Source organism: Cetorhinus maximus, chromosome 2 (assembly GCF_964194155.1).
Source record: "Cetorhinus maximus chromosome 2, sCetMax3.hap1.1, whole genome shotgun sequence".
Lineage (NCBI taxonomy): Eukaryota > Metazoa > Chordata > Chondrichthyes > Lamniformes > Cetorhinidae > Cetorhinus > Cetorhinus maximus.
The window spans coordinates 66,509,229-66,535,271 of NC_135880.1; the positions used below are offsets into that span (position 1 = coordinate 66,509,229).

Here is a 26,043-nt window from a genome sequence, read left to right on the forward strand (position 1 = left end):
TCTAAGCATCCTGTCATCCATCAATTGCACAATACGTCAAGCACAACTAGCACAGACATTAAGTGCTATTTTCAGTTTATTTGGGGCAACCAGAGGGATAATATCAAATAACAGTCCTCAATTTATTGGTGAGCCATTCAGAGAAATGTGCACGAACTGAGGAATAGATCACACTACTTCATCACCAGACCTAACATCATGGCCAAAAGAATAATTTGTATGGTAAAATATTTAGCAGGCCAAACAAAATCCATACATTGCAATGCTACACCTTAGGGCAACACCTCTAAGTGCAACCATTCCATCACCAGTGGAACTCATGTTTGGCAGACCAGGGTGAACAAATTTACCTAGTTTTTATCAATCTACCCTTCTAATGGCCAGAGAAGAACTGTTTAAAAAAAGAGGGGAGAATGAAAGATATCACTGACAGCGATGCAGGTGAAGAATTGCCAAGTATAAAGATAGGGCATTAGGTTTGAATTCAGCATCCCATGGAAGGTACACGACAGCTGCCTGAGTGACAAGGATCTGTCTGGAGCCGAGGTCTTTTGAGGTTATCACACCCAGCGGTGCAACTGAGAGACAAAACAAAGAACAAATCAGGAATGCACCAAATCCTCAAATACTGTGTAAATCCATTGCTTCCAGGACAAGATCCAAGGGAAAATCCAAAGCAACATCCAAGTGTGACACTCCTTCAGACCACTGAGAAAATTCAACAGCCTCAACTTTACATTACAGTTATTAATCAGGGTATACAAGCAGACCACCAATACGCCTCAGGGACTTAAATATCCATGATTTTCTTTACTTGTGACTCCGCAATGTGTAAAGAAGAATTCTTCTTATTTTGTAACTAGTTATGGTTATTCGTAAGGGGGAGTTATTTGAAAAAAGGAGATATTGTGGTACAACTTTAAGTGGGTGTGGTTATGCATTCTGAATACATTACTAGAGGGAAAATGATGCAATCTATCATGCAGTTCAGACTTAGTCTCAGTTTGTTCTGAGGAAACTACCTACTCTGATATGTGTACAAGCTCTCCAACTTTCCAATACTGCTACCAACTTCTCAAATCCTTAATAAACGAATCTACTTAATCTTGTGTTAACCAATCCCTTATGCTTGGTTGGTGCCTTGATGTTTATCTGCTAAGTGAGCACAAGGAGAAGAAAAACACAACAGAGGTGTTCACAACAGTCTTTTGATATAGTAATTAGTTCAAAAAATATTTCCTCTGATCAGAGTGTCAGTGACAAGGGGGTATGAATTTAAAATCATCACAAAAAGGGTGAAATGCAGAAAATTATTTTTTAATTTAGAGGATTGTGAGGGTATTAAATGCACTACAGAAAGTGCTGGAAGAAGAATGCATGAGGGTTTTTACAAGGCAAGTTCATAAATAGTTAAGAAAGAAAAACTTGAAAAGCTTTGGGGGAGGACAAGGGATAGAACTAAATGGACAACTCTCTCAGGGAAATTGTGCAGATGAAATGAGCCATATGGATTCCCTCAGACATGTAATATGCTATGATCTAGCAATCCTTTCGAGTCCAGGATTTCTCATTTAAATCACATGTATTCAAGGATATTTGAAAATTTTGTTATCTTAAAATTGAGAAATCTACAGGAAATGTCAAAGCCATAGTACAGCACACAAAGATATGAAGAAAATAAGATAAAGCCATGACAAGTTTGGGTTTAAATGCCTACTAACTGAAAGAGAAAACAAGACAATGGGGAAAGGTTGTCCCCTATTTTGAGGTCTTAGGAAATAGTGAGTTACAATACAGTGAAGCTACAATGTGGAAACAGGACATTCAGCCCAACCAACTGGCGGCAGCATTTATCCACATGAGCCTGTCCACCATCTACAAGGCACAAGTGAAATGAAAAGTGAATCAAGGAGGAAGGATATTTAAATACGTGCATTTGAAGTTTACAAGAATAAAGCAATGACTGCACAGAAGCACTGATAAAACAGAAACAAAGATTGCAATGAGGAGTGGGGGAGAGGGAATGAAAGAAAGAGAGGGACAGAAACCAGCTGGTATACCAGAGAGAGCAAGCGAGCACATGGGAGTGAGCACACAAGACTGAAGAGCAGAGTGGACAGAAGAATTGCTTTTTAGATGACATGTATTTAGAGCACTGAGGTTTTGGAGACTGCATTCAACTTGTCATAGAAAATCTGAATTAATGATCTCTGTTTATACTCATCTGCCATTTTACTGTAAATCTTATTCAAAATTACTTTCTCCATACACTGACTTCAGTAAACTTTCTGCAAGTATGACATGCTAGGAACAGACCGCCTGTGAAAAATAATAAAAGCTACAATTAACCATAAACAAATCAACTGAAATATCGGCTTACTCTCTGCGTTTCACATGTTTGGCAGTGTTCTCTGAGGATGAATCATCATCAGAATCTTCACTGCTTGATGATTCCTGCTGAAACATAACAAAATACAACACAAAATAAATCTGTTCAAATGTATTAAGCTCAACAATTACAAAATGATTTTGTGAACAGTTGTGGAGTCAATGTTACATTCACCACTTTAATTATACTGCAAAATGACAACACAACATATACACAGACTTTTCATGGGCGAGGGGGATGAGGGGGATGCGGGGGGTGGGGGAGAATATTTCATTACTGTGAAGTCCAAAAGAACAATTTTAACAAACAGATAGATTAGATACCAAATCTATAGTTTCTGTATTTTAACAGTAGGATCCAGTAGAAAAGCATCAAGCTTAAAACTAATTTGATTAGCCTGATCCACAACAACTACTATTCGATTTATTAGATCAATTTCCACTCTCCGTCACGCTGTAGAAATAAATTATAATGGAATTTGAAAAAGGGTCAAAATTTAACAGCTGCACCTGAAATCTGAGCCTCTTTTTAAATAATAAGGGATGGCAAAATCTACCGAGTCCCTGTTTGCTGACATCAGAGACATGCTGAGTAAGCATTGAGGATATTTCATAACATTTCAAGATAAAATCTTAAGACTTCTCTGTAAAAACTAAGTTTGCATTGTTTTGAATTAGATATCAAAGTATTATCAGGCTATGTTGTTTCTCAGAGAACTGTGTTACTGTACAAGCACTGCAAAGATTTCCAGTAGCCTTCATAACCCCTTCATGATACCTGGTATTGAATGCCACTCTAATTGCAAATGAAAGGAGGGCAAGAAAGAGACAGCAGACAAGATGGATTATGCTTGGAATTTTCATTAAAAAGAAATTAGCCTGGTCCCGTTGGCTAATGATTTGATACCCAATTTGAATTGAATGATTTTGCTTCAATGTGAATTCCCAGGTTTGCTATATTGCATTGCTACAAACTCATTGCTATATTAGGGTCATGCTGATAGTTTCATCACAGTTCAAAAACTGTCTGCTCTAGTGAAATAAAAAGCCTCTCTACCACTAATTTTAATCAAATTTCAAACCTCTGAACTGTCGTTTGAAGAAAGCTGCTGTTGTTGAAGTTGTTGCTGCTTCCTTATCATGGCAGATCGCTGCACAGCTAAAATACTTGGATTGGATTTCCAAAACTGCAACAGAATAGGGGGAAGAGGGTCAAAATCCAAAATATGCATTCATGATTCAAACCCTTGAGGTATCAATGCTACAGAAATTCAACCCCTCCCTCTGCACACAATTTGGTATGGTTTCAAGATTTCAAATCAATAGTTTTTTTTTGAGAGTTCTAGTGTAAGACTTATTCTTGCCGTACAGTTTTACAGAGCGGGACCGGGAGGCAGGGCAAGAGGAGCGGCAATGTTAAAGAGCGAGGAGAACCAGGCCCTTGGCCAGAGCGGGACCGGGAGGCAGTGCGAGAGGAGCGGCAATTTTAAGTGTAAGAAAAGCCAAGCCCTAGGCCAGAGTGTGACCGGGAGGTAGCACAAGAGGAGCCGTGATTTTAAAAAGCGAGGAGAACTGGGCACAAAACCAGAGCGGGACCAGGAGGCAGTGCGAGAGGAGCGGCGGACTTGGTAATATTTAAAAAGAGCAGGAGCGGATATTTAAAAAGAGCTGGAACTGAGAGTCAGAATGGAGATTTAAAAAGAGTGGGAGCTTAGAGTCGGAGCAGAGATCTAAAAAGAGCAGGAGCTGAGGGTCAGAGCGGAGATTTAAAAAGAGCAGGAGCTGAGAGTCAGAACAGAGGTTTTAAAAAAGCTGGAGCTGGACTCAGGACTGAAAGCGCCACAAGGACAGAGCGAGAGTTCCAGGGAGACTGGGGGCTGAAAGCGGCGCAAGGACAGAGTGAGAGTTCTGGGGCGACTCAGGGCTGACCAGAGAGGAGAGGCCAGAGAGAGCAGTATAAAAGGGCGCAATAAACAGAGGTCGAGACCGGAGAGGAGAGGCCAGCAAGAACGGTATAAAAGGGCGTGAAAAACAGAGGCCAAGACCAGAAAGGAAAGGCGTACCTTCAGGCAGGGGAGTTCAAACTGACGTCACAATTCAAAAGGTGACATGATGCAGGGGAGTCAGCTGATTGGCAAGCAGAGTCAGGTAAGTACTTCTACTTTTTCTATTAATTAAACTGCTGCAGTCCATTAGCTTAAACAAAATAAGGTAAGGACTTTGGGCTATGGTGGGAGTGTTTGGAGTGGAATAAGGCCCCTAGCGTAATTTGTATTCTTTAAAGGAAGTAACTAACGAGCTTAACCTAAAGGGAGGTCAAGGCAGCAGAGCTCGTACCCGTGATATGCTCCTCCTGCACTATGTGGGAGTGTCTTTACCTGTGGTCACACTGCAGGTAAAGAATGAACAGGCAGAAAGGGGATGGGTGACCATCAGGCAGAGTAGAGGAAGGCAGCTGGTACAGCCGTTCCCCCTCTCGAACAGATATACCATTTTGAATGCTGTTGGGGGAGACGACTTCTCAGGGGAAAGCAGCAAGACCCAAATCCACGGCACCACCGGTGGCTCTGCTGCACAAGAAGGAAGGAGAGTGGCAGGGCTATAGTGATAAGGGATTCAATAGTAAGGGGAACAGACGGGTGTTTCTGCGGCCTAGATGGTATGTTGCCTTCCTGGTGCCAGGGTCAAAGATGTCTCGGAGAAGCTGCAGGGCATTCTGAAGGGGGAGGGTGAACGACTAGTGGTCATGGTACATATTGGTACCAATGACATAGCTAAAAAAGGGGGATGAGGTCCTACAAGCTGAATATAGGGGGTTAGGACGTAAATTAAAAAGTAGGACCTTAAAGGTACTAGTGCCACGTGCTAGCGGGAGTAGAAATAACAGGATATATCAGATGAATATGTGGCTGAAGAAATGGGGTAGGGGGGAGGGATTCAGATTCCTGGGACATTGGAACCGGTTCTGGGGAAGGTAGGACCAGTACAGTTGCATCTGGGCAGGACCAGGACAAATGTTGTGGGGGGGGGCGTGGAGAGAGATATTTGTTACTGTGATCAGGGAGGGTTTAAACTAGAATGGCAGGGGGATGGGAACCTGAGCAGGGACTCAGGGGAGGGGGAAACAAGGATAGAAACAAAAGACAGAAAAGTAAGAAGCAAAAGTGGAAGGCAGATATAACAAGAGCGACAAACAAATGAGGTCATAGTGCAAAATAAAGCTAAGATGACTAACAAGGTTAAAAAGACAAGTCTAAAGGCATTGTATCTTAAAGCGCGGAGCATTCACAATAAGGTAGATGAATTAACAGTGCAAATAGATATGAACGGTTATGATATAGTTGTAATTATGGAGACATGGCTGCAGGGTGACCAAAGATGGGAGGTATTCAATATTTAGGCAAATAGGGGAAAGAGGTGGAGTATCATTATTAGTAAAGGAGGGAATCAATACAATAGTGAGGAAGGATATTGGCTTGGAAAATCACGATGTGGAATCTGTTTGGATGGCGATAAGAACCACCAAGGGGCAGAAAACGTAGGTGGGGGTTGTCTATGGGCCCCCAAATAGAAATGGAGATGTAAGGGAAGGCATTAACCAGGAAAATCCAGACACATGCAATAAGGGTACAACTGTAATCATGGGTGGCTTTAATCTACATATAGATTGGACAAAGCAAACTAGCAATAATACTGTGGAGGAGGATTTGTACGTGATGGTTTTTTAGACCAATATGTTGAGGAACCAACTAGAGAGCAGGCTATCCTAGACTGGGCACTGCACAATGAGAAAGGATTAATTAACAACCTTGTTGTGCGGAGTCCCTTCGGGAAGAGCGACCATAAAATGATAGAATTGTTCTTTAGGATGGAGAGTGAGGAAGTTGAACCCGAAACTAGGGTCCTGAATCTAAATAAAGGGAACTACGAGGATATGAGGTGCGGGTTGGCAATGATGGATTAGGGAACCTTACTAAAAGCGTTGATGGTGGATAGGCAATAGCTAATATTTAAAGAACATATGCATGAATTACAACAATTATTCATTCCTGTCTGGCGCAAAAATAAAACAAGAAAGGTGGCTCAACCATGGATTAGAAAATAAATTAGGGATACTATTAGATCCAAAGAGGATATGTATAAAATTACCAGACAAAACAGCAAGCCTGAGGATTGGGAGCAGTTTAGAATTCAGCAAAAGTGGACAAAAAGATTGATCAAGGAGGGGAAAATGGATTTTGAGAGTAAACTTGCAAGGAACATAAAATTGACTGTAAATGCTTCTATAAATATGTGAAGAGAGAAAGATTAGCAAAGACAAATGTAGATACTTTACAGTCAAAAAAGGGGGAACTTATAATGAGGAACAAAGAAATGGCAGAAGAATTGAACACATATTTTGGTTCTGTCTTTGCAAAAGACACAAATAATTTCCCAGAAATGTTAGGGAACCAAGAATCAATTGAGAGGGAGGAATTGAAGAAAATCAGTATTAGTAAAAAAATGGTGCCAGAGAAATTAATGGGGTTAAAGGTTGAAAAATCCCCAGGGCCTGATAATCCACATCCCAGAGTACTAAAGGAAGTGGCCCTGGAAATATTGAATGCATTGGTGGTCATCTTCCAAAATTCTATAGGCTCTGGAGTATTTCCTACAGGTTGGAGGGTGGCAAATGTAACCCCACTATTTAAAAAAGGAGGGAGAGAAAAAACAGAGAATTACAGGCCAGTTAGCCTAACATCAGGGAAAATGCTAGAGTCTATTATAAAAGATGTGGTAACAGAATACTTGGAAAGCATTAACGGGATTAGACAAAGTCAGCATGGGTTTATGAAAGGGAAATCATGCTTAACTAATCCACTGGAGTTTTTTGAGGATATAACTAGTAGAATAGATAAGGGAGAACCAGTGGATGTGGTGTATTTGGATTTCAAGATGTCCTTTGATAAATTCACACATAAGAGGCTAGTGGGCAAAATTAAAGCACATGGGATTGGGTGTAATATACTGGTATGGATTGAGAATTGGTTGACAGAGAGTGGGAATAAGTGGGCCTTATTCCGGGTGGCAGGCGGTGACTAGTGGTGTACCTCAGGGATCAGTGCTTGGGCCCCAGCTATTCACGATATATATAAATGACTTGGATGAGATAACCAAATGCAATATTTCTAAATTTGCTGATGACACAAAACTGGGTGGAGTTGTGAATTGTGAGGAGGATGCAAGGAGGCTTCAGGGCGATTTAGATAGGTTGTGTGTGTGGGCAAACACATGGCAGTTACAATATAACATGGATAAATGTGAAGTTACACGCTTTGGTGTGAAAAACAGAAAGGCAGAGTATTATTTAAATGGCGATATATTGGGAAATGTGGGATGTACAAAGGAATCTGGATGTCCTTGTACACAAGTCAATGAAAGTAAATAGGAGCGTGCAGCAAGCAATTAGGAGGGCAAATGGTATGTTGGCCTTATTGCAAGAGGATTTGAGTTCTGAAGTAGGGATGGCTTACTGCAGTTATACAAGGCCTTGGTGAGACCACGCCTGTAGCGTTGCGTACTGTTTCAGTCTCCCTACCTAAGAAAGGATATATTTGCTATAGAGGGAGTGCAACGAAGGTTCACTCGGCTGATACCAGGGATGGCAGGACTGTCGTATGAGGAGGGATTGGTTCGACTGGGCCTGTATTCACTAGAGTTTAGAAGAATGAGAAGGGATCTGATTGAAACATATAAAATTCTAACAAGGCTAGACAGACTGGATGTTTCCCCTGGTTAGGGAGTCTAGAACAAGGGGACACAGTCTGAGGATATGGAGCAGGCCATTTAGGACTAAGATGAGGAAAAATTTCTTCACTCAGAGGGTGGTCAACCTATGGAATTCTCTACCACAGAAGGGTGTGGAGGCCAGGTCATTGAGTATATTCAAGAAAGAAATGATAAATTGTTGGATATTAGGGGCATCAAGGGGTATGGAGAGAAAGCAGGAATATGGCATTGAGATAGATCATCAACCTTGATCATATTGAATGGTGGAGCAGGCTTGAAGGGCTGAATGGCCTACTCCTGCTTCCAATTTCTATGTTTACTAGCAATCTAAAGTTTAATGCAACCAGTTAAAATGTTCTTTTCCCCAGTTCTTTTATAATTTCCGCACAATTGTAGTTTGTCATTTTTTGTATCAAGCAGGTAGCATTGTGTGGAGTTCTAATGACTGAGATACGTCAACTGCAATTTCAAGAGCCATTTCTTAAAATCAAAATCAAGACAAATATGAATTAGTTATACAACACTTATTATGTTCACCTCTGCTCCATCAGATTTTGGGACTTTGCTCTCAACTGGTCTCTTCCCTCTGGATGATGACGTATTACTTTCTGAACCAGATGAATCAGAATCAGATTGGCTGCCTGACTCTGATCCGCTATCAGAGCCACTGGAGTCATTGCTATCTGATTGGCTGCTGCTTCCATCACTGCTACTCCCAGAACTTGAGCCAGATTCCTTGTCTGATTGGCTAAAAAAGAAAAAAGAAAATTTGAATTTTACTAATACAAATTAATGTATACACACAACTTGATCAAATCTTCTCTACAATTAAACTTTGCCTAATATTTTGAAATAGATTTCTGCAAATAGGTTTGGAAACAAGAACAAACTGCATTCATGTAACACTTGTAACATAGTTAAACAACCCAAGATACTTCACAGGAGTGTAACCAGAGAGAAACTGACAAAGCTCAAGGAGGCAATGCCAGATCAGGTGACCAAAAGGGTTTGTTTCAAGGGGAATCAAGGCCAAGAGAAGTGGCGGGGAGAAGAGATTTGGGGAAGGAATTCCAGGAATTATGGGCCGGATGCCTGAAGGTACAACCATCAATGGTGGAGTGAAGGAAGCGGGGGGATGTCAATGACGACAGGGCTGCAGGAATGCAGAGTTCTCGGAGAGTTGTAGGGAGTTAGAAAGATAGGGAGGAGAGGTTTGAACACAAGGAAAATAATTTTCAAGTCAAGGTGTTCCTGGTTGGGGAACCAATGTAGATCAATAAACATAGGTGTGGTGGGTGAACAGGACTTGGTGCAAGTTAGGGTTTCGGTAACAGAGTTTTAGATCAGGTTAAATTTATGGAGGGTAGAAGATAGGAAGCTGGCCATTGCTGGATGTGGAATTTGTGGTGGGGAGCGAACACAATGGCTGCAGTTTTATCAATGTTTAATTCAAGAAAGTGTTATTGCATCCAAGATTGAATATCAGACAAGCAATCTGACAACACAGTGGCAGTGAAGGAGTCAAGAATGTTGATGCTGAGGTAGAACTGGGGATTTTCAGCGTACATCCGGAACTTGATGGTGGGGCAGCATAGACATGACAAGTGGGACTGGGACAAGGATAGGTAATGGTGTGGGGCTGGGAAAAGAAACCAATGCAGGAGCTTCTCTGGCTACAACTGAATCGGTAAGAGTGGAATCAGGTAAGGCAGCTCCACTCAGCTGGAAAATGAAGGAGAGGCATTGGAGGAAGAAGGTGTGGTCACCTGTGTCAAAGGTTGCAGACCAATAGAGGAGGAGGAGGAGAAATAGTGCATTACGGTTACAAACACACAGTATGCTATTTGTGACTTTGATTCGAGCCACTTCAATGCTGCGAAGACTGTTTGAACACAAGGTTGCAGGAAAGCTGGGCACACGCTTGGGAAGTGAGAGCATGGCTCAAGGACTTTGGAGAGAAAATGAAGGTTGGAGATGGGGTGACAGTTTGCAAGGATGGATACGTTTTTGTTTTTTGAAGATGGGGATGAAGACAGCAGATTTGAAAAGGAGGAGTGCTTTGCCTGAGGAGAGAGTACATTATCAGCTAGCATGGAGGCCATGAATGGAAGTGAACGGTCAGATGTTTGATGGGAATAGGATCGAGAGAGCAGGGAATCATGGGCAAGATGAGCCCTGAGAGGGCATAAGGTTGGGGGGAACGAGAGAAAAACTAGAAAAAGATGTAAGCTCTGGCATAGGGAAGAGGGAAGCCTTAGGGCAGTCTGGCTTAGTGAGGGATGAGAACAGGAAGTTCCATCAGAGGCAGTGGAACAGGTGGTCTCAATCTTAAAAAAAATGTCCATAAGTTCCTTGTTATTAGGAAACTTTTAGTTTATGGGATCACTATGTAAAATAAACCAAGGGAGGACAAGCACTTAATATTCCAATCAAAAGACATGTTGCTTAAGTAATGAAAAAAAGCTTAATCCACTGACTATCCTTGTCTGAATGCTTATATTTCCTACACAAAATGTAATATGAGCTGCTTTAGCACTTATGCCTTTATATAAGGGGAGAGATTATTTCTGGAAGATACAAAGGACAAAGTGGTAACCCCACAGAAAGAAGTGTTGAGATAAGAGAAGGGAATAGGCGATTGCCCTCATAAGGAGTAGAAAGGAGGATCAGTACAGAAAATTCTGTAGGGCTGTGTCTGTATGATAGTCATATCCCTCTATGTTTGAACCTCTTCAAACAGGCTCCTATCCTGCCGCAGCATTGAAGAGGCTCTAATCAAAATCACAAATAATATCCTATGTGCCTGTAACTGTATTGCGCTATATCTCCTCCTCCTTTATTGGTCTGCAACCTTTGACACAGGTGACCACACCTTCTTCCTCCAATGCCTCTCCTTCATTTTCCAGCTGAGTGGAGCTGCCTTGCCCGATTCCACTCTTATCGATTCAGTTGTAGCCAGAGAATCTCTTTCCTCCCTTTCAGGGAGCCAATGCAGACTTGATGGGCCGAATGGCCTCCTTCTGCACTGTAAAGATACTGTGATATTATTCTCATTACCTATAAGGAGGGCACAGATGCAGGTACATGGTATATTTGAGAAAAGATATACCCATGGCAGAAAAAAGGTACAATAATTCAGAACTGGCACTTAGTAATAAAGGATAGGCAGCAATGACTCGAAGGCCTAACTGGTATCTTGTCTCCTTATTGATATTGAATGACACCTACAGCAGAAGGGATTGAAAGCTTCTAGATTGAGAAGGAAACTAGAGACAAAGTCACGAATCACATAATAACCAATGTCAAATCCAGACTTCATTATACCGATGTTCGTTTCGTCAGTTTCCCATTGTTCACCCTTCACAAACTCCAACTTGTCCTAAACTCAGTGGTCCATATCCTGTCCTGCACTTTAATCCACGCTCCTACCCTCACGGAGCTAGACCGTCTCTCTCTGTTGCCAATTTAAAATCCATCTTCAAGTCTCTCAATAGCTTCATACTCCTTCCCCCATCTCCATAATGTTTGCCAGTCATATAAACCATCCCTCCCCTTGCCTATTCTTCCCATTCCAGCCTCCCGTCCATCCTACAATCCTTTATCACCTCAGTCCTACTTCGTGGAACTTCCTCCCTAAATTAATTTGGCTCTCTAATTCTCCGTTATTCTTTAAAATTTCTTCAAAATCCACTGTTTTCAGTCAATGCCCCAAACTCCTTCCCACAGTTCCACTGTTATTCCTCCAGGATTCCCTTGTAAACTGGCTTGGCTGTTCAAGGTGCAACAGAAATGCAGGTCCTTGATGGAGAATGCATGCCTTGTAAAGGGAGCTTGGAGCATTAGGTTTTTGACTGAAATGCAAGTTTTTGAAGGTACCAAACATTCTAATTATTTCCAGTGCCACATGCAGAACCAGATAGGCAAGAACAGATTATGCATGCGAATGCATGACTAGAGAAATACAGTACAGGTAGAAGGGAGGCTGTATTGATTCCTAGAACATTGGAATAGGTTCGTCATCACTCAAACTAGATTGCTGCCAATACCTTTCGATTTTAGCACAATTTTTTAAAGACAATTCTACTTAAAATGCAGAGTATATATGTAGCAAGGATTGGGTAAATGCATATTTAAAAGACATCACTCTAAATGGATGAATAAGAAAAGAAAAAACACTTAGTTGAAAATGATGAATGAAAATCACTGAGCAAAGTATAAAGGATCTCCAAAAATGTAAAAAAAATAAAGTCAGTTTAGTGGTGAAGAGGGGACTGGAAATAAATACAGTTGCAGGAGCCATGTAAATAGAATGAAGCATTAATTTTTAATGGGCAGCATGCCTCTAATACACTGCCTACTTTCCAATCTCAAATGCACAGGCACTATTTAAATAAGTAGAAAAAAAATCTTGGATCAACATTTCCCTCAACATGTTCTCGTTTCTTACAATATCATTCAAATGCAGATACCATATATTCAATCATTTTAAATTTGGGAATTGGGCCATCTATTTCATTAAAAATTCTGCTCTTAATTGTCCTTGGAATGTGGTTACCTCCAGTAAAGTAACACTTATTTTCCATTCCTAGCCGTCCTGAGGATATTAAGAGTCAACTACATAATGTAGGACTTGAGCCACATGTAGGCTAGACTACATAGTGGTGAGCCAGCCAAGTTCTTAAATAATTTGGGAGCTTTCAAGGTAAAGTCCTGCGTTTTGTGGGGCTACATTTCCACGAAGCCTCACAAATGGAGAAATCGCAATGATGAACATGCTTTTCAATGAGAATCAATTAGACAGGTTCCAGCAACGTGAGAAAAGCATTGGTTTGTGCAGTTACTGTACTATACAACGAATTGTGGTAAGCCAGACAGGAGCCTCTAGGAAATACAAGACATGGGTTGAAAATTTTAAAAAGAGACAATCCTCATTTAAGAAAAAAATGAATCACCTCAAAACTGGCAGACAAAATAGGTGAACATTTCAAAATTGAACAGAGCTGTTACTGCAGCTCTGGACCGAGAGATTTGGATATTTCCAGGTTAATCTCTCCGTTCGGGCTGCACTTCAGCTGCAACCATTCCAGGCACCGCTTCTCACGCTTGTCAAAAAGGTGTTTACCAAAAGAGAATTAAATGCCCATGACCAGTATTAATGGAAAGAATCTGTTTCCAGAGGCTTCAACACCATCTCCCCATTAAAACGTGTTGAGGTTTCTGTTCCCTTGTGGCTGCTGTCTCCTCAGAGAAAGAGGAGAAGGGGGAACGAAAACGTGGAAAAGTGAATATTGCTCACGTGATGGACAATGCGGTGTATAAAGTGCAAAGTGCAGGTGAGCAAATACGTGAACAAGGAAGTTGCAAAAGGCAGGGCTTTACTGTCATTGTTATCAGGTACCACAAATTAACAGTTTTACGGAATTCAAACTCTCAGAATGCCATGGCAGAGTCTCTGTGTTGTTAGTCCTGCCTTATAACAACTAGGCCACCTTCTGGAGTTGGAATTGAGATAGATAATTTTGTCAAAGTCTGTGACACATAATAGCACTTCAAGACTGTGCAATCGGGCCAGCAGGTTCCTACGAATCCCTCAAAATACTTGGGTTTCTTTTTTAAGCTGCCATTCACCAACATAATGGCTTAAACAAAAGAGAAAGTTTGAAAATTACTTATTTTCATGACATGATTAAAAGATACAAACAATGAATAAATTTAACAGCTTCATTCAAGTTTTTCCATGTGAAAGCCTCAAGCTCTCCCAAAAACCTGGGTTTGCAGCTGATACTTCGACCTAGAGTCATGACTCTGCGAGCTGAATTTGAACTCTGCAGCCTGGTGAGAGGAAGAGAGAACAGGCTGAATAAGGAGAATTGGGGGGGAGGTGGTGGGGAGAGGTGAAATTGGAGGGAACTGGGTAAGCTTCCACTCTGGGGTAATTGAATGGAAGAGTAGGTTGCAGTGAGACTCCAGGGTTGACTTAATTGGAGTGGGGTGGGGGCTGAGGGAGAAAAATAGAGTGGGAAGCTTGGAGTAATAATTTTTTTTATTCATTTATGAGATGTGGGCTTCCCTGGCTGGGCCAGCATTTATTGCCCATCCCGAGTTGCCCTTGAGAAGGTGGTGGTGAGCTGCCTTCTTGAACCGCTGCAGTCCATGTGGTGTAGGTACGCCCACAGTGCTGTTAGGAAGGGAGCTCCAGGATTTTGACCCAGCGATAGTGAAGGAACAGCGATATATTTCCAAGTCAGGATGGTGTGTGGCTTGGATGGTATTCACATCTATCTGCTGCCCTAGGCCTTCTAGATGGTAGTGGTTATGGGTTTGGAAGGTGCTGTCGGAAGAGCCTCGGTGAATTCCTGTAGTGCATCTTGTAGATAGTACACACTGCTGCTACTGTGCGTTGGTGTTGGAGGGAGTGAATGTTTGAGGATGTGGTGACAATCAAGCGGGCTGCTTTGACCTGGACGGTGTCAAGCTTCTTGAGTGTTGTGGGAGCTGCACCCATCCAGGCAAGCGTGGAGTGTTCTATCACACTCCTGACTTGTGCCTTGTAGATGTGGACAGGCTTTGGGGAGTTCAGGAGGTGAATTACTCGTCGCAGGATTCCTAGCCTCTGACCTGCTCTTGTAGCCACAGTATTTATATGGCTAGTCCAGTTCAGTTTCTGGTCAATGGTAACCCCCAAGAAGTTGATAGCGGGTTAACAGTGATGGTAATGCCATTGAACGTTAAGGAGCGATGGTTGGATTCTCTCTTGTTGGAGATAGTCATTTCCTGGCGCTTGTGTGAAGTGAATGTTACTTGCCACTTGTCAGCCCAAGCCTGGATATTGTCCACGTCTTGCTGCATTTGGACATGGACTGCTTCAGTATCTAAGGAGTCACAAATGGTGCTGAACATTATGCAATCATCAGCGAACATCCCCACTTCTGACCTTATGACGGAAGGAAGGTCATTGATGAAGCAGCTGAAGATGGTTGGGCCGAGGGCACAAATAGAAACAAATAAGAGGGGTTCACAAAATATGTAAAAATAGAGGAGTGTGGTTTTAGGGTGGTAAACCCGCCAGGCACTTAGATAAATGCCATGCATTTCCTAACCTTGGTAACCATCACTGGTTTCACTATACCTCATGAATTGTATATCTGCCTTTAATCACTCATATACATGTACCCCACACCCTCCGTCATATTAAATTTGCAATGGTAGTATTTATGTTTAAACCCTGATATCTTTATTTGCCCTTGGCAAATATTATCCAAGCGTTAAGTTTACATGTGTATTATTTACCTGTAAAGTCTTTTCTTTCTGCCAATCAATTTTCCCTTGCAGCTCCAAAATCAGAAAAATTTAGCAGTTCAGCACAACCATATAGCATAAAACATCGTTCATGTTCCATCCACCAACATAATTACTATATACCACTATGTGGAAAGAATAACCAAACTTGCACTGATACAGTAGATTACCACATTCCTTAGGACATCCCACAGTGCTTCACATATAATTCATTACTTCATTTTTTAGCAAAGACTGTGGTCACCTGTGGTTACATGAAGGCCCTAAACATCAACTATCATATTTGGGAGTCTATAGCTGGTGAAAGAGGGGAATGGGGACACCTGCAGGTTGTCTGGCGGGTTGCTACAGCAGCTGGACAACAGGTGCCAATGGCGAAAATAACCCACGTCACTTAGCAGCTGACATGTGTGATGCATGTGGCTGAACCTGCCTCTCAAGGATTGGCCTTCACAAAGCAAAGGTGCACCATATGAAGACACCCCATCAGAAAAGGATTGTTTGCTGCGTACCCATCATCTCTCATAGATGAAAGGATGCCAACAAGGTCACCTGTTTTGCAGACAATCACAGCAGCCAATTTACATGAAGCAAAGTCACTCAAGCAGAGAGAGAGATTAATGGTCAGTTAATCCGCTTGACATTCGTTGGAGGAGGAATGTTGGCCTTTAATTTCCTGAACAATGTCAGTAACTAAGTTTCTACATAATGTTAAGGTACACACACTGATTAAATGTATATTTCATACTCCCTCCTGACAAAACTGCCCGTCTTGAGTTTCGAATCTTAATATACAGAATGCGATTTCAATGTTTTAATACAAAACGTGAAGTAGATGCGAACCCAAATTATCAACTTATATCAACAGATTTACTTCAAAAATGTGCAAAAACTAAAATATTCGTTTCTATCTTAAATCACGTGCTCACAGGAAAGGCTTACTACTTACACCACATTAACTTGACACTACTGCAACACAAATGATTTAGCAAGATAAGCGGTCACAGAGTTAATTGGCTTATTCAAAACTGAACAAATTAAAACTTCTGTCTTCAGTCACTCAACAAGAACAATTTAGCACAATGCCAAACTTGTTACACAAAACAGATCAAGAATTTGGGTATAGCAAAGATGATAATAAAGACTTGCATTTATTCAGAACATTCCAAAGTGCTTCATAATTAAGTTTTGTGAAGCATATTCACCATAATTACATAGCCAAACACAGCAGCCAACTTGCACCCAAGCTCCCACAGCAACAAATGAGAAAAATGACCAGTTAGCCTGTTTTATGGTGTTGATTGAGAGATACATATAAATAACAGAAGAATGCCACAAGGTGATTTACATGCAAAGTAAATTGTAAATTGCATGGGACATTAAATTGTTCTCTAACCTTGTGGGTTAGAGGACAACTTAATGTCTCATGCAAAAGACAGCACCTCAGACAGTGGTATACTTCCCTGGTTCCTTGATGTGCTTGGATGATGTGCTCAAGTCTACAGTGGGGTGTAAGCCTGCAACCTTCTGGTTCAGAGGAATGAGTGTTGCCACTAAGCAAGCTGACACTAAATGTCTCAAAGAGTAAAGCATTCTTTCATCTTCAAGAAAAGGTTTCCAAACCAGCAAAGGCAGAGAAATGAAAGGCTCATCTCTATTGGCTGCAAGGGTGTAAGCTAAACGTACTGAAGTGGTTGAAACCAGTTCACAGGAAGTGCAAATTCATATAACTGAACAATAGTTTGTAAAAAAGGAAATGGAAATATATTGCAACAATGTAGTAAGACAATGGTCTAAAATTGTGGGCTGTGCATAGAGAACAAGTTGTTATTTGGTGAGAAAAAAAGAACAATTAGGAAAAATCAGCATGGTAGTCCAACCAGGTTACACGTGAGATATCCTGTACACTATATTTTCTCTTCAATAATGTTTCCAAACCTTTACCACCTAGAAGAAAATGGGCAGCAGGCACAAGAAAACACCACTACCTGCAATAATATAAAGGCAAAATACTACAGATGCTGGAAATCTTAAACAAAAACAAAAAATGCTGGAAAAACTCAGCAGGTCTGACAGCACCTGTGAAGAGAAAGACAAAGTTAACGTTTTGAGTCCGTATGTTTCTCCTTCAGAGCTAGCTGCAAGTTCCCCCCAAGTCACAAACCATCCTGACTTAGAAATATATCATTGTTCCTTCACTGTCACTGGGTCAAAATCCTGGAAACACCCTCCCTAGCAACATTGTGCGTGTGCACCTACACAACAAGAACTGCAGCAGTTCAATGTGGTGGCTCACCACCATCTTCATAAGGACAATTAGGGATGGGCAATACAGTCTTGCCAGCAACACCCACATCTTACGAACAAATATGAAAAAAAATCTAGGAAGTGGTACATAGCAGTTATGAAACACTGAAGTAACACAGAGAAGTGAAACAGAAAGAAAAGGCAAGAACAAGAACGGTGCAAACTTTTGAGGTTTCACTGGAACCAATATCCACAGGTGGTGGGACACAAAATGCCCAGTTAATAGAAGTTGGTGCAACCACAGCATTAATGGATACTCAACATGGAGATTGAGAGTTATGAAGTGTGCACTGATTGACTGGTAAGTGGCATTGCCATAGAGAATGCACCACTGATGGTGATTGACAGTTAACTGCCATGCATTGTTTGATATTTAAGCCAGGCAGCTTGACCCTGATTGGTCAAGGCATTGTCCTGAGGAATGATTCAGCGAAAGGCTGTCGCTTATTTTGTTTAGCTGAAACAGATGCAATGTATATACACAAGTTCTTTCTATCTGCAAAGAACAGGGCCCTGTGTATTAATATATGTAACTTCTAGTACATGCAAATACGCCACACTGCGAGCTCGACTGACAAACTTAGATTAGTTGTCAGCATAATTCTTAGCACTGAGGGTTATTAAGCAAACGTTGTCCAATCGCAGAATCACATCTGATGTTGGACACTGTGTTTTGAGTTTTGCAAGCACAGGCTGCTTGGGTACCGTCTGTACCCTGCCCATTGCGAACAGCGGCTAGGACATGCTCTTTGATACGATCCACCAGTCAAAACAGTGTCCTTATCTTTATTGTTTGATTAAGAGCTTTGGGATCCAGACAAATTCTTAGTCATCCATTCGGCTTCTCTCTCACCGCAATGTATTTACCCAATGTGTAGGCTGTGACTCTGGCGGTCACCTTCGTTCTTCCATCTATTGGAGCTCTCTTTTGAGTTTTCTTTTTAGTTCTATTTGTACTTTACGTGGGCATTGAATCACTGGTTTCATCGCTGGGTCAATGGTGCTGCGATATTCAAAATCTTCAAAACAGCGCACCGCTGCCACCATGTTGTGTCTTCAGGTTCCCATAAGTTAGACATACTCAAACTTTAGACCTAAAATGATGGAGCTTTGAGTGTATTTCTTTCTGTTCTCCATGTGACTGATAGACCAAATAGACTGATGCATTGCTACCCGGCACACGACTGAAGTGTAGCAGTGAATCCGGAACCCTGGGATATATATTCACATAACAATTAGTTCCTAGCTGGATACCATAAGACCATAAGACATTGGAGCAGAAATTAGGCCATTCGGCCCATCGGGTCTGCTCCACCATTCAATCATGGCTGATAAGTTTCTCAACCCCATTCTCCCGCCTTCTCCCTATAACATTTGATCCCCTTACCAATCAAGAACCTACCTATCTCGGTCTTAAATATACTCAATGACCTGGCCTCCACAGCCTTCTGTGGCAATGAATTCCATAGATTCACCACCCTCTGGCTAAAGAGGTTTCTCCTCATCTCTGTTCTAAAAGGTCTTCCCTTTAATCTGAGGCTGTGCCCTCGGGTCCTAGTCTCTCCTACTAATGGAAACATCAACCCCACGTCCACTCTATCCAGGCCTTTCAGTATTCTGTAAGTTTCAATCAGATCCCCCCTCACCCTTCTAAACTCCATCGAGTATAGACCCAGAGTCCTCAAACGTTCCTCATTTGTTAAGCCTTTCATTCCTGGGATCATTCTCGAGAACCTCCTCTGGACCCTCTCCAGGGCCAGAACATCCTTCCTGAGATACGGGGCCCAAAATTGCTCACAATATTCTAAATGTGGTCTGACCAGAGCCTTATAAAGCCTCAGCAACACATCTCTGCTTTTATATTCTAGTCCTCTCGAAATAAATGCCAACGCCTTCCTAACTACCGACTCAACCTGCAAGTTAACTTTAAGAGAATCCTGGACTAGGACTCCCAAGTCCCTTTGCACTCCAGATTTCTGAATTCTCTCCCCATTTAGAAAATACTCTATGCCTCTATTCTTCCTACCATAGCGCATGACCTCACACTTCCCCACGTTGTATTCCATCTGCCACTTCTTTGCCCATTCTCCTAACCTGTCCAAATCCTTCTGCAGCCTCCCCGCCTCCTCAATACTACCTGTCCCTCCACCTATCTTTGTATCATCTGCAAACTTAGCCAGGATGCCCTCAGTTCCTTCATCTAGATCATTAATGTATAAAGTGAAAAGTTGTGGTCCCAGCACTGACTCCTGCGGAACTCCACTAGTCACCTGCCACCATCCTGAGAAGGACCCCCTTATCCCCACTCTCTGCCTCCTGCCAGACAGCCAATCTTCTATCCATGCTAGTACCTTGGTCTAACACCATGGGCTCTTATCTTACTGAGCAGCCTCCTGTGCGGCACCTTGTCAAAGGCCTTCTGGAAGTCCAAGTAGATAACATCCATTGGCTCTCCTTCATCTAACCTACTCATTACCTCCTCAAAGAATTCTAACAGATTTGTCAGGCATGACCTTCCCTTGATGAAACCATGCTGAACTTTGCCCGATTTTACCATGCACTTCCAAATATTCTGAAATCTCATCCTTAATAATGGACTCTAAAATCTTACCAACGGCCGAGGTCAGGCTAATCGGCCTGTAATTTCCCGTCTTTTGCCTCACTCCCTTCTTAAACAGGGGGGTTACTTTAGCGATTTTCCAGTCCTCTGGGACCCTCCCTGACTCCAGTGATTCCTGAAAGATCACCACTAAAGCCTCCACCATCTCTTCAGCTATCTCCTTCAGAACTCTGGGGCGTAATCCATCTGGTCCAGGTGATTTATCCACCTTCAGACCTTTCAGTTTTCCTAGCACCTTCTCCTTGGTAATGGCCACCATACTCACCTCTGCCCCCCGACTCTCTTGAACTTTGGGGATGTCACTCGTGTCTTCCACTGTGAAGACTGACGTACCTATTCAATTCCTCCGCCATTTCTTTGTTTCCCACTACTACTTCTCCAATGTCATTTTTCAGCGGCCCAAAGTTCACTTTTGCCGCTCTCTTACCCTTTATATATCTAAAAAAACTCTTGCAATCTTCTTTTATATTACTGGCTAGTTTACCCTCATATTTAATCTTCTCCCTCCTTATTTCTTTTTTAGTTGTCCTCTGTTGGTCTTTGTAGGCTTCCCAATCCCCTGGTTTCCCACTGCTCTTCGCCTCATTGTATGCTTTCTCTTTAGCTTTTATGCTGTCCCTGACTTCCGTTGTCAGCCATGGTTGCCTCGTCCTCCCTTTAGTATGCTTCTTCTTCCTAGGGATGAATTTTTGCTGTGTCTCCCAAATTACTCCCAGAAACTCCTGCCATTGCTGTTCCACTGTCTTTCCTGCTAGGCTCATCTCCCAGTCAATTCTAGCCAGCTCCTCCCTCAAGCCTCTGTAGTTGCCTTTATTCAACTGTAATACTGTTACATCTGATTCCAGCTTTTTCCTCTCAAATTGCAGGGTAAATTCTATCATATTATGGTCACTTCCTCCTAAGGGTTCCTTCACCTTAAGCTCCCTTTTCAAATCTGCCTCATTACACATCACTAAGTCTAGAATTGCCTGTTCCCTAGTGGGCTCCACCACAAGCTGCTCCAAAAAGCCATCTCGTAGACATTCCACAAATTCCTTTTCTTAGGATCCACCACCAACCTGATTTTCCCAGTCTACCTGCATATTGAAATCCCCCATGATCACTGTAACCTTGCCTTTCTTACACACCTTTTCTATCTCCTGGTGTATCTTGTGCCCCACATCCTGACTACTGTTCGGAGGCCTGTACATAACTCCCATTATGGTTTTTTAATCTTTGCGGTTCCTCAACCCTACCCACACAGATTCTACATCATCTGACCCTACATCATTTCTTGCTATCGATTTAATTTCATTTCGTACTAACAAGGCAACCCCACCCCCTCTGCCAACCTGACTATCTTTTCGAAAGGATGTATATCCTTGGATATTTAGCCCCCAGACATGATCCCCTTGCAGCCATGTCTCTGTAATGCCCACCACATCATACCTGCCAATTTCAATCTGCACCACAAGCTCATTTACCTTATTTCGTATACTGCGTGCATTCAGATACAACACCTTCAGTCCTGTATTTCCCGTCCCCTTTCTCATTGTCATCCCTTTATTTGATGTGCTTGAAGTTTGATTCCTAGCCCTTTCCAAACACTCTGTCCTATTTTGTGTTCTGGAGACTTTAATAGCCTCTCCTTTCTTTTCAGTTCCACCCCCCCCCCCCCCCACCACAACCTGCTGCTTTGTTTCCCATTAGTCATACTTCTTGGAGTTTTACCCCCCCACTTTCTAGTTTAAAGTCCTGTTGACCACCCTATTTACGAATAATATAACAATATAACAGCTGATCTTCAGTCTCAACCCCACTTTTCTATCCACTCCCCACACCTCTCGATTCCCAGAAAGACCAGAAATCTGATAAGTCTTGAACATGCTCAATAATGGAGCATCCACAACCCTCTGGGTCACAGAATTCCAAAGAATCACAACCTTTTGCGTGAAGAAATTTCCCCTAATCTCAATCCTAAACGATCAACCCCTTATCCTGAGACTGTGCCCCCATGTTCAAGATTTCCCAGGCAGGGGAAACAACTTCTCAGTGTTTATCCTGTCAGGCCCCTTGAAAATCTTGTATTTTTTTTATTTGTTCATCAGATGTAGGCATCCCTGGCAAGGCCAGCATTTATTCCCCATCCCTAATTGCCCTCCAGAAGGTAGTGCTGAGCTGTCTTCTTGAACCACTGCAGTCCATGTGGTGTAGGTACACCCACAGTAGCAGCAGTGAGGGGACGGCGATACAGTTCCAAGTCAGAACGGTGTGTGGCTTGGGGGGGCACTTGCAGGTGGCAGTGTTCCCAAGCATCTGCTGCCTTTGCCCTTCTAGGTGGTAGAGGTCGCAGGTTTAGAAGTTGTTTCAATTAGCTCACCTCTCATTCTTCTACACTCCAGAGAATATAGGGCCAATTTACTCAAACAATCACAGAACAACCCTGTCAGCCCAGGAACCAATCTTTGCTGTTATCACCTCCAATGCAAGTGTATCCTTCTTTAGATATAGAGACCAAAATTGTAAACAGTACTCCATGTGGGGCCTCACCAACGCCCTGTGCAATTGTAGCAAGATTTTATTTTTCTTACACTACAGTCCCCTTGCAATAAAGGCCAACGTACCATTTGCCTTCCTAATTGCTTTCTGTACTTGCATGCTAACTTTGCGTTCCTTATGGGTACACCCAAGTCCCTCTGATCAAATTTTTAAAAATTCACACGTTTTAAACAATATTCTCATTGAGTTATAGAGGTCTACAGCACAGAAAAAAGCCCTTTGGCCCATCGAGTCACATGGAGTACTGTTTACAATTTTGGTTTCTCTATCTAAAGAAGGATACACTTGTATTGGAGGTGGTAACAGCAAAGATTGGTTCCTGGGCTGAGAGGGTTGTTCTGTGATGGTTCGAGTAAATTGGGCCTATATTCTCTGGAGTGTAGAAGAATGAGAGGTGAGCTAATTGAAACAAATTCTAAACCTGCGACCATCGAGTCTGTGCCGATCAAACAAGTACCTAACTATTCTAATCCCATTTTTCAGCCCTAGGCCCATAGCCTTGTATGCCATGGCATCGCAAGTGCATTAACTCACCTCTCATTCTTCTACACTCCAGAATATAGGCCCTGTTTTTCTGTACTTACTAACAAAATTAATAACTTCACACTTCCCTACATTAGATTCCATCTGACACCTTGTTACCCACTCACTTAACCTGTCAATATCTCTTTGCAGCCTGTGTCCTTGTCACAGCTTATATGCCCACCTAGTTTATTATCATCAGCATGATACATGGGTAAGTACCCCGAGTTCACACCGTTCTGTGTGTTTGAAAGCCATGTTTCCTGGCAAGAAACTCCTGGAGGGATAGGACAACTCCGTAGCAACTTCCTGATTTCCGCATTTAATTGCGCTTGTTTGGTCACCTGGGAGTTGCTGTATTTTACTCTTTCATAATACTGAGCCGCTAGCCTTGCTATTATTTCTACTGCAAATGAAGGCCAACGTGTAAACAGAAGGAAACAACATATCCACCGTTAACTCTCCAGATGTTAAAAATGATGACGACTCATAAAATGCAGGATAGGTGTAAAACTCATTTTCTCCAGACATTAGAACTCAAGATGTATTTATAAATCAAACAGGAGTGAAGAACAAGGCCAAAATAAAAGTCAACATTTAATAAAGTAACATGATTTCAAATTAGTAATCCAAATCCAGAAATTCAAATAATTGATTACCCAATTTACTGATTTATCACAAGTCTCCATGCAAAAACATGTAACATACCATTCAGAAAAACTCAAGTCACCAACAGAAGGACTGCATGAGAAATTTTCATTTAAGTCTTCCAATACAGATGAGGTTAGATCATCTAAAATAGTTCATCACCATTCTTTCAAAAGCATCCCCCAGAAATTCATTTGCTTCTACGGTTCTGTCTTCATTTCCCTTTTTTCTGCTCACTCCTCCTCTTTTTCCTCACTTCTCCTCATTGCTCCTATACCTCTTTTTTTTTGTCTATTTAAAAAACAGGAATGCTGGTCAATCACATCTTTGAATGAGAAAGTGGGAGATAGCTGTGCTAACTATCTAAATGCTTTGAGCAAAATGGCTATTTGTCAACATATATATTCTAATCAAATAAATAATAAACTCCCCCCAACAGCCAAGAGTGCATGCCAAGAAGGCCCTGTCATTTAGCTACCTTGAAATCTTACAACTTACAGATTCACAGGATTGTTACAGCACAGGAGGCCATTTGGCCCATCGTGTCTGCACAGGCTGTCCAAATGAGCAATTTATCTAGTGCAACTCCGCCACCTTCTCCCCTTAGCCCTGAACATTCCTCTATTTCAGATAATTGAATGCCCTGATTGAACCTGCCTCCACCAGTCTCAGACAGTGCATTCCAAATCCCAAAACAAGTTTTGCCTTGTGTCGCCATTGTTTCTTTATCCAATTGCCTTAAATCTGTGCTGTCTTGCTCTCGATCCTTCCACCAATGGGAACAGTTTTCCCTATCTACTCTGTCTAGATCCCTCATGATTTTAAATACCTCTATCAAATCTCCTCTCAACCTTCTCTTGTCGAAGGAAAACAATCCAACTTCTCCAATCTATCTAGGTAACTGAAGTTCCTCATCCCTGGAACCATTCTCCTGAATCTTTTCTGAACTCTCTGTGATACCTTCACATCTATCCTAAAGTGGGCACAATACTCCAGCTGAGGCCAAACCAGTGTTCTGCCGAAGGGTCATGAAGACCCGAAACGTTAACTGATTTCTTCTCCACCGATGCTGCCAGACCTGCTGAGTTTTTCCAGGTAATTCTGTTTTTGTTTGTGTTCTATACAGTTTAACATAACTTCCTTGCTATTGTACTCTAAAGCTGAGGATGCTGTATGCTTTATTAGCTGCACTTTCAACCTGTGCTGTCACCTTCAGTGACCTATGCACATATACACTCAAGTCCCCGTGCTCCCACACTTCCTTTAAAATTGAACCTTGTATTTTGCCTCTCCGCATTCTTTCAACCAAAACGAATAACTTTACACTTCCCTATTTTAAATTTCTCCTGCCTTGTCTGGGACCTATTGACATCTAAATCTATCCTCCTCATAGTTCACAGTATTTTCAAATTTTGCATCAAATTTTGAAACTGTGCCATGTGCACCCAAGTCTAGGTCATTATTATAGATCAAGAAAAGCAGTGGTCCTAGAGCTGACCCCTGGGGATCCACAACCGTTCACTGCTACTCTGTTTCCTGTCACTCAGCTAAGTTTATATCCATCCTGCCACTGTGCCTTTGTTCCACTGTCTTCAACTTGCTGGCAAACTTATTACATGGCATTTTATCAAACACCTTTTGGAGGTCCATACACACCACATCAACTGCACTACTCATCAATCCTCTGTTACCTCGTCAATCAAGTGAAACACGATTTGCCTTTAACAAATCCATGCTGGCTTTCTTTAATTAATCCACACTTGCCCAAGTGATTGTTAATTTTGTCCCAGATTATTTCTAAAATTTTCCCACCACCAAAGTTTAAACTGACTGGCCTCTCATTGCTGGGTTTTCCTCTTTCTTGACCAAAGGTATAAACATTTGCAATTCTCCAGTCCTCTGCCACCATCCTTGCACCTAAGGACATGGGAGATTATGGCTGGTACCTCCAA

General features: G+C 42.0%; 1 protein-coding gene across 4 annotated transcripts in view; it reads right to left on the reverse strand.

The window, feature by feature from the left end:
• chd1 (chromodomain helicase DNA binding protein 1) overlaps positions 1-26,043 on the reverse strand; it is a 222,532-nt gene that overhangs the window by 135,392 nt on the left and 61,097 nt on the right. For 2 of the 4 annotated variants that reach the window (XM_078565773.1, XM_078565793.1), the window contains 3 exons: positions 8,695-8,905; positions 3,471-3,575; positions 2,381-2,454 (listed from right to left, as the gene is read on the reverse strand). In XM_078565773.1, coding sequence (XP_078421899.1) covers positions 2,381-2,454; positions 3,471-3,575; positions 8,695-8,905 — 390 coding nt within the window. Of the gene's footprint in view, positions 1-2,380; positions 2,458-3,470; positions 3,576-8,694; positions 8,906-26,043 lie in introns of all 4 variants that reach the window. The other 2 variants (XM_078565765.1, XM_078565783.1) reach the window with 1 other exon arrangement.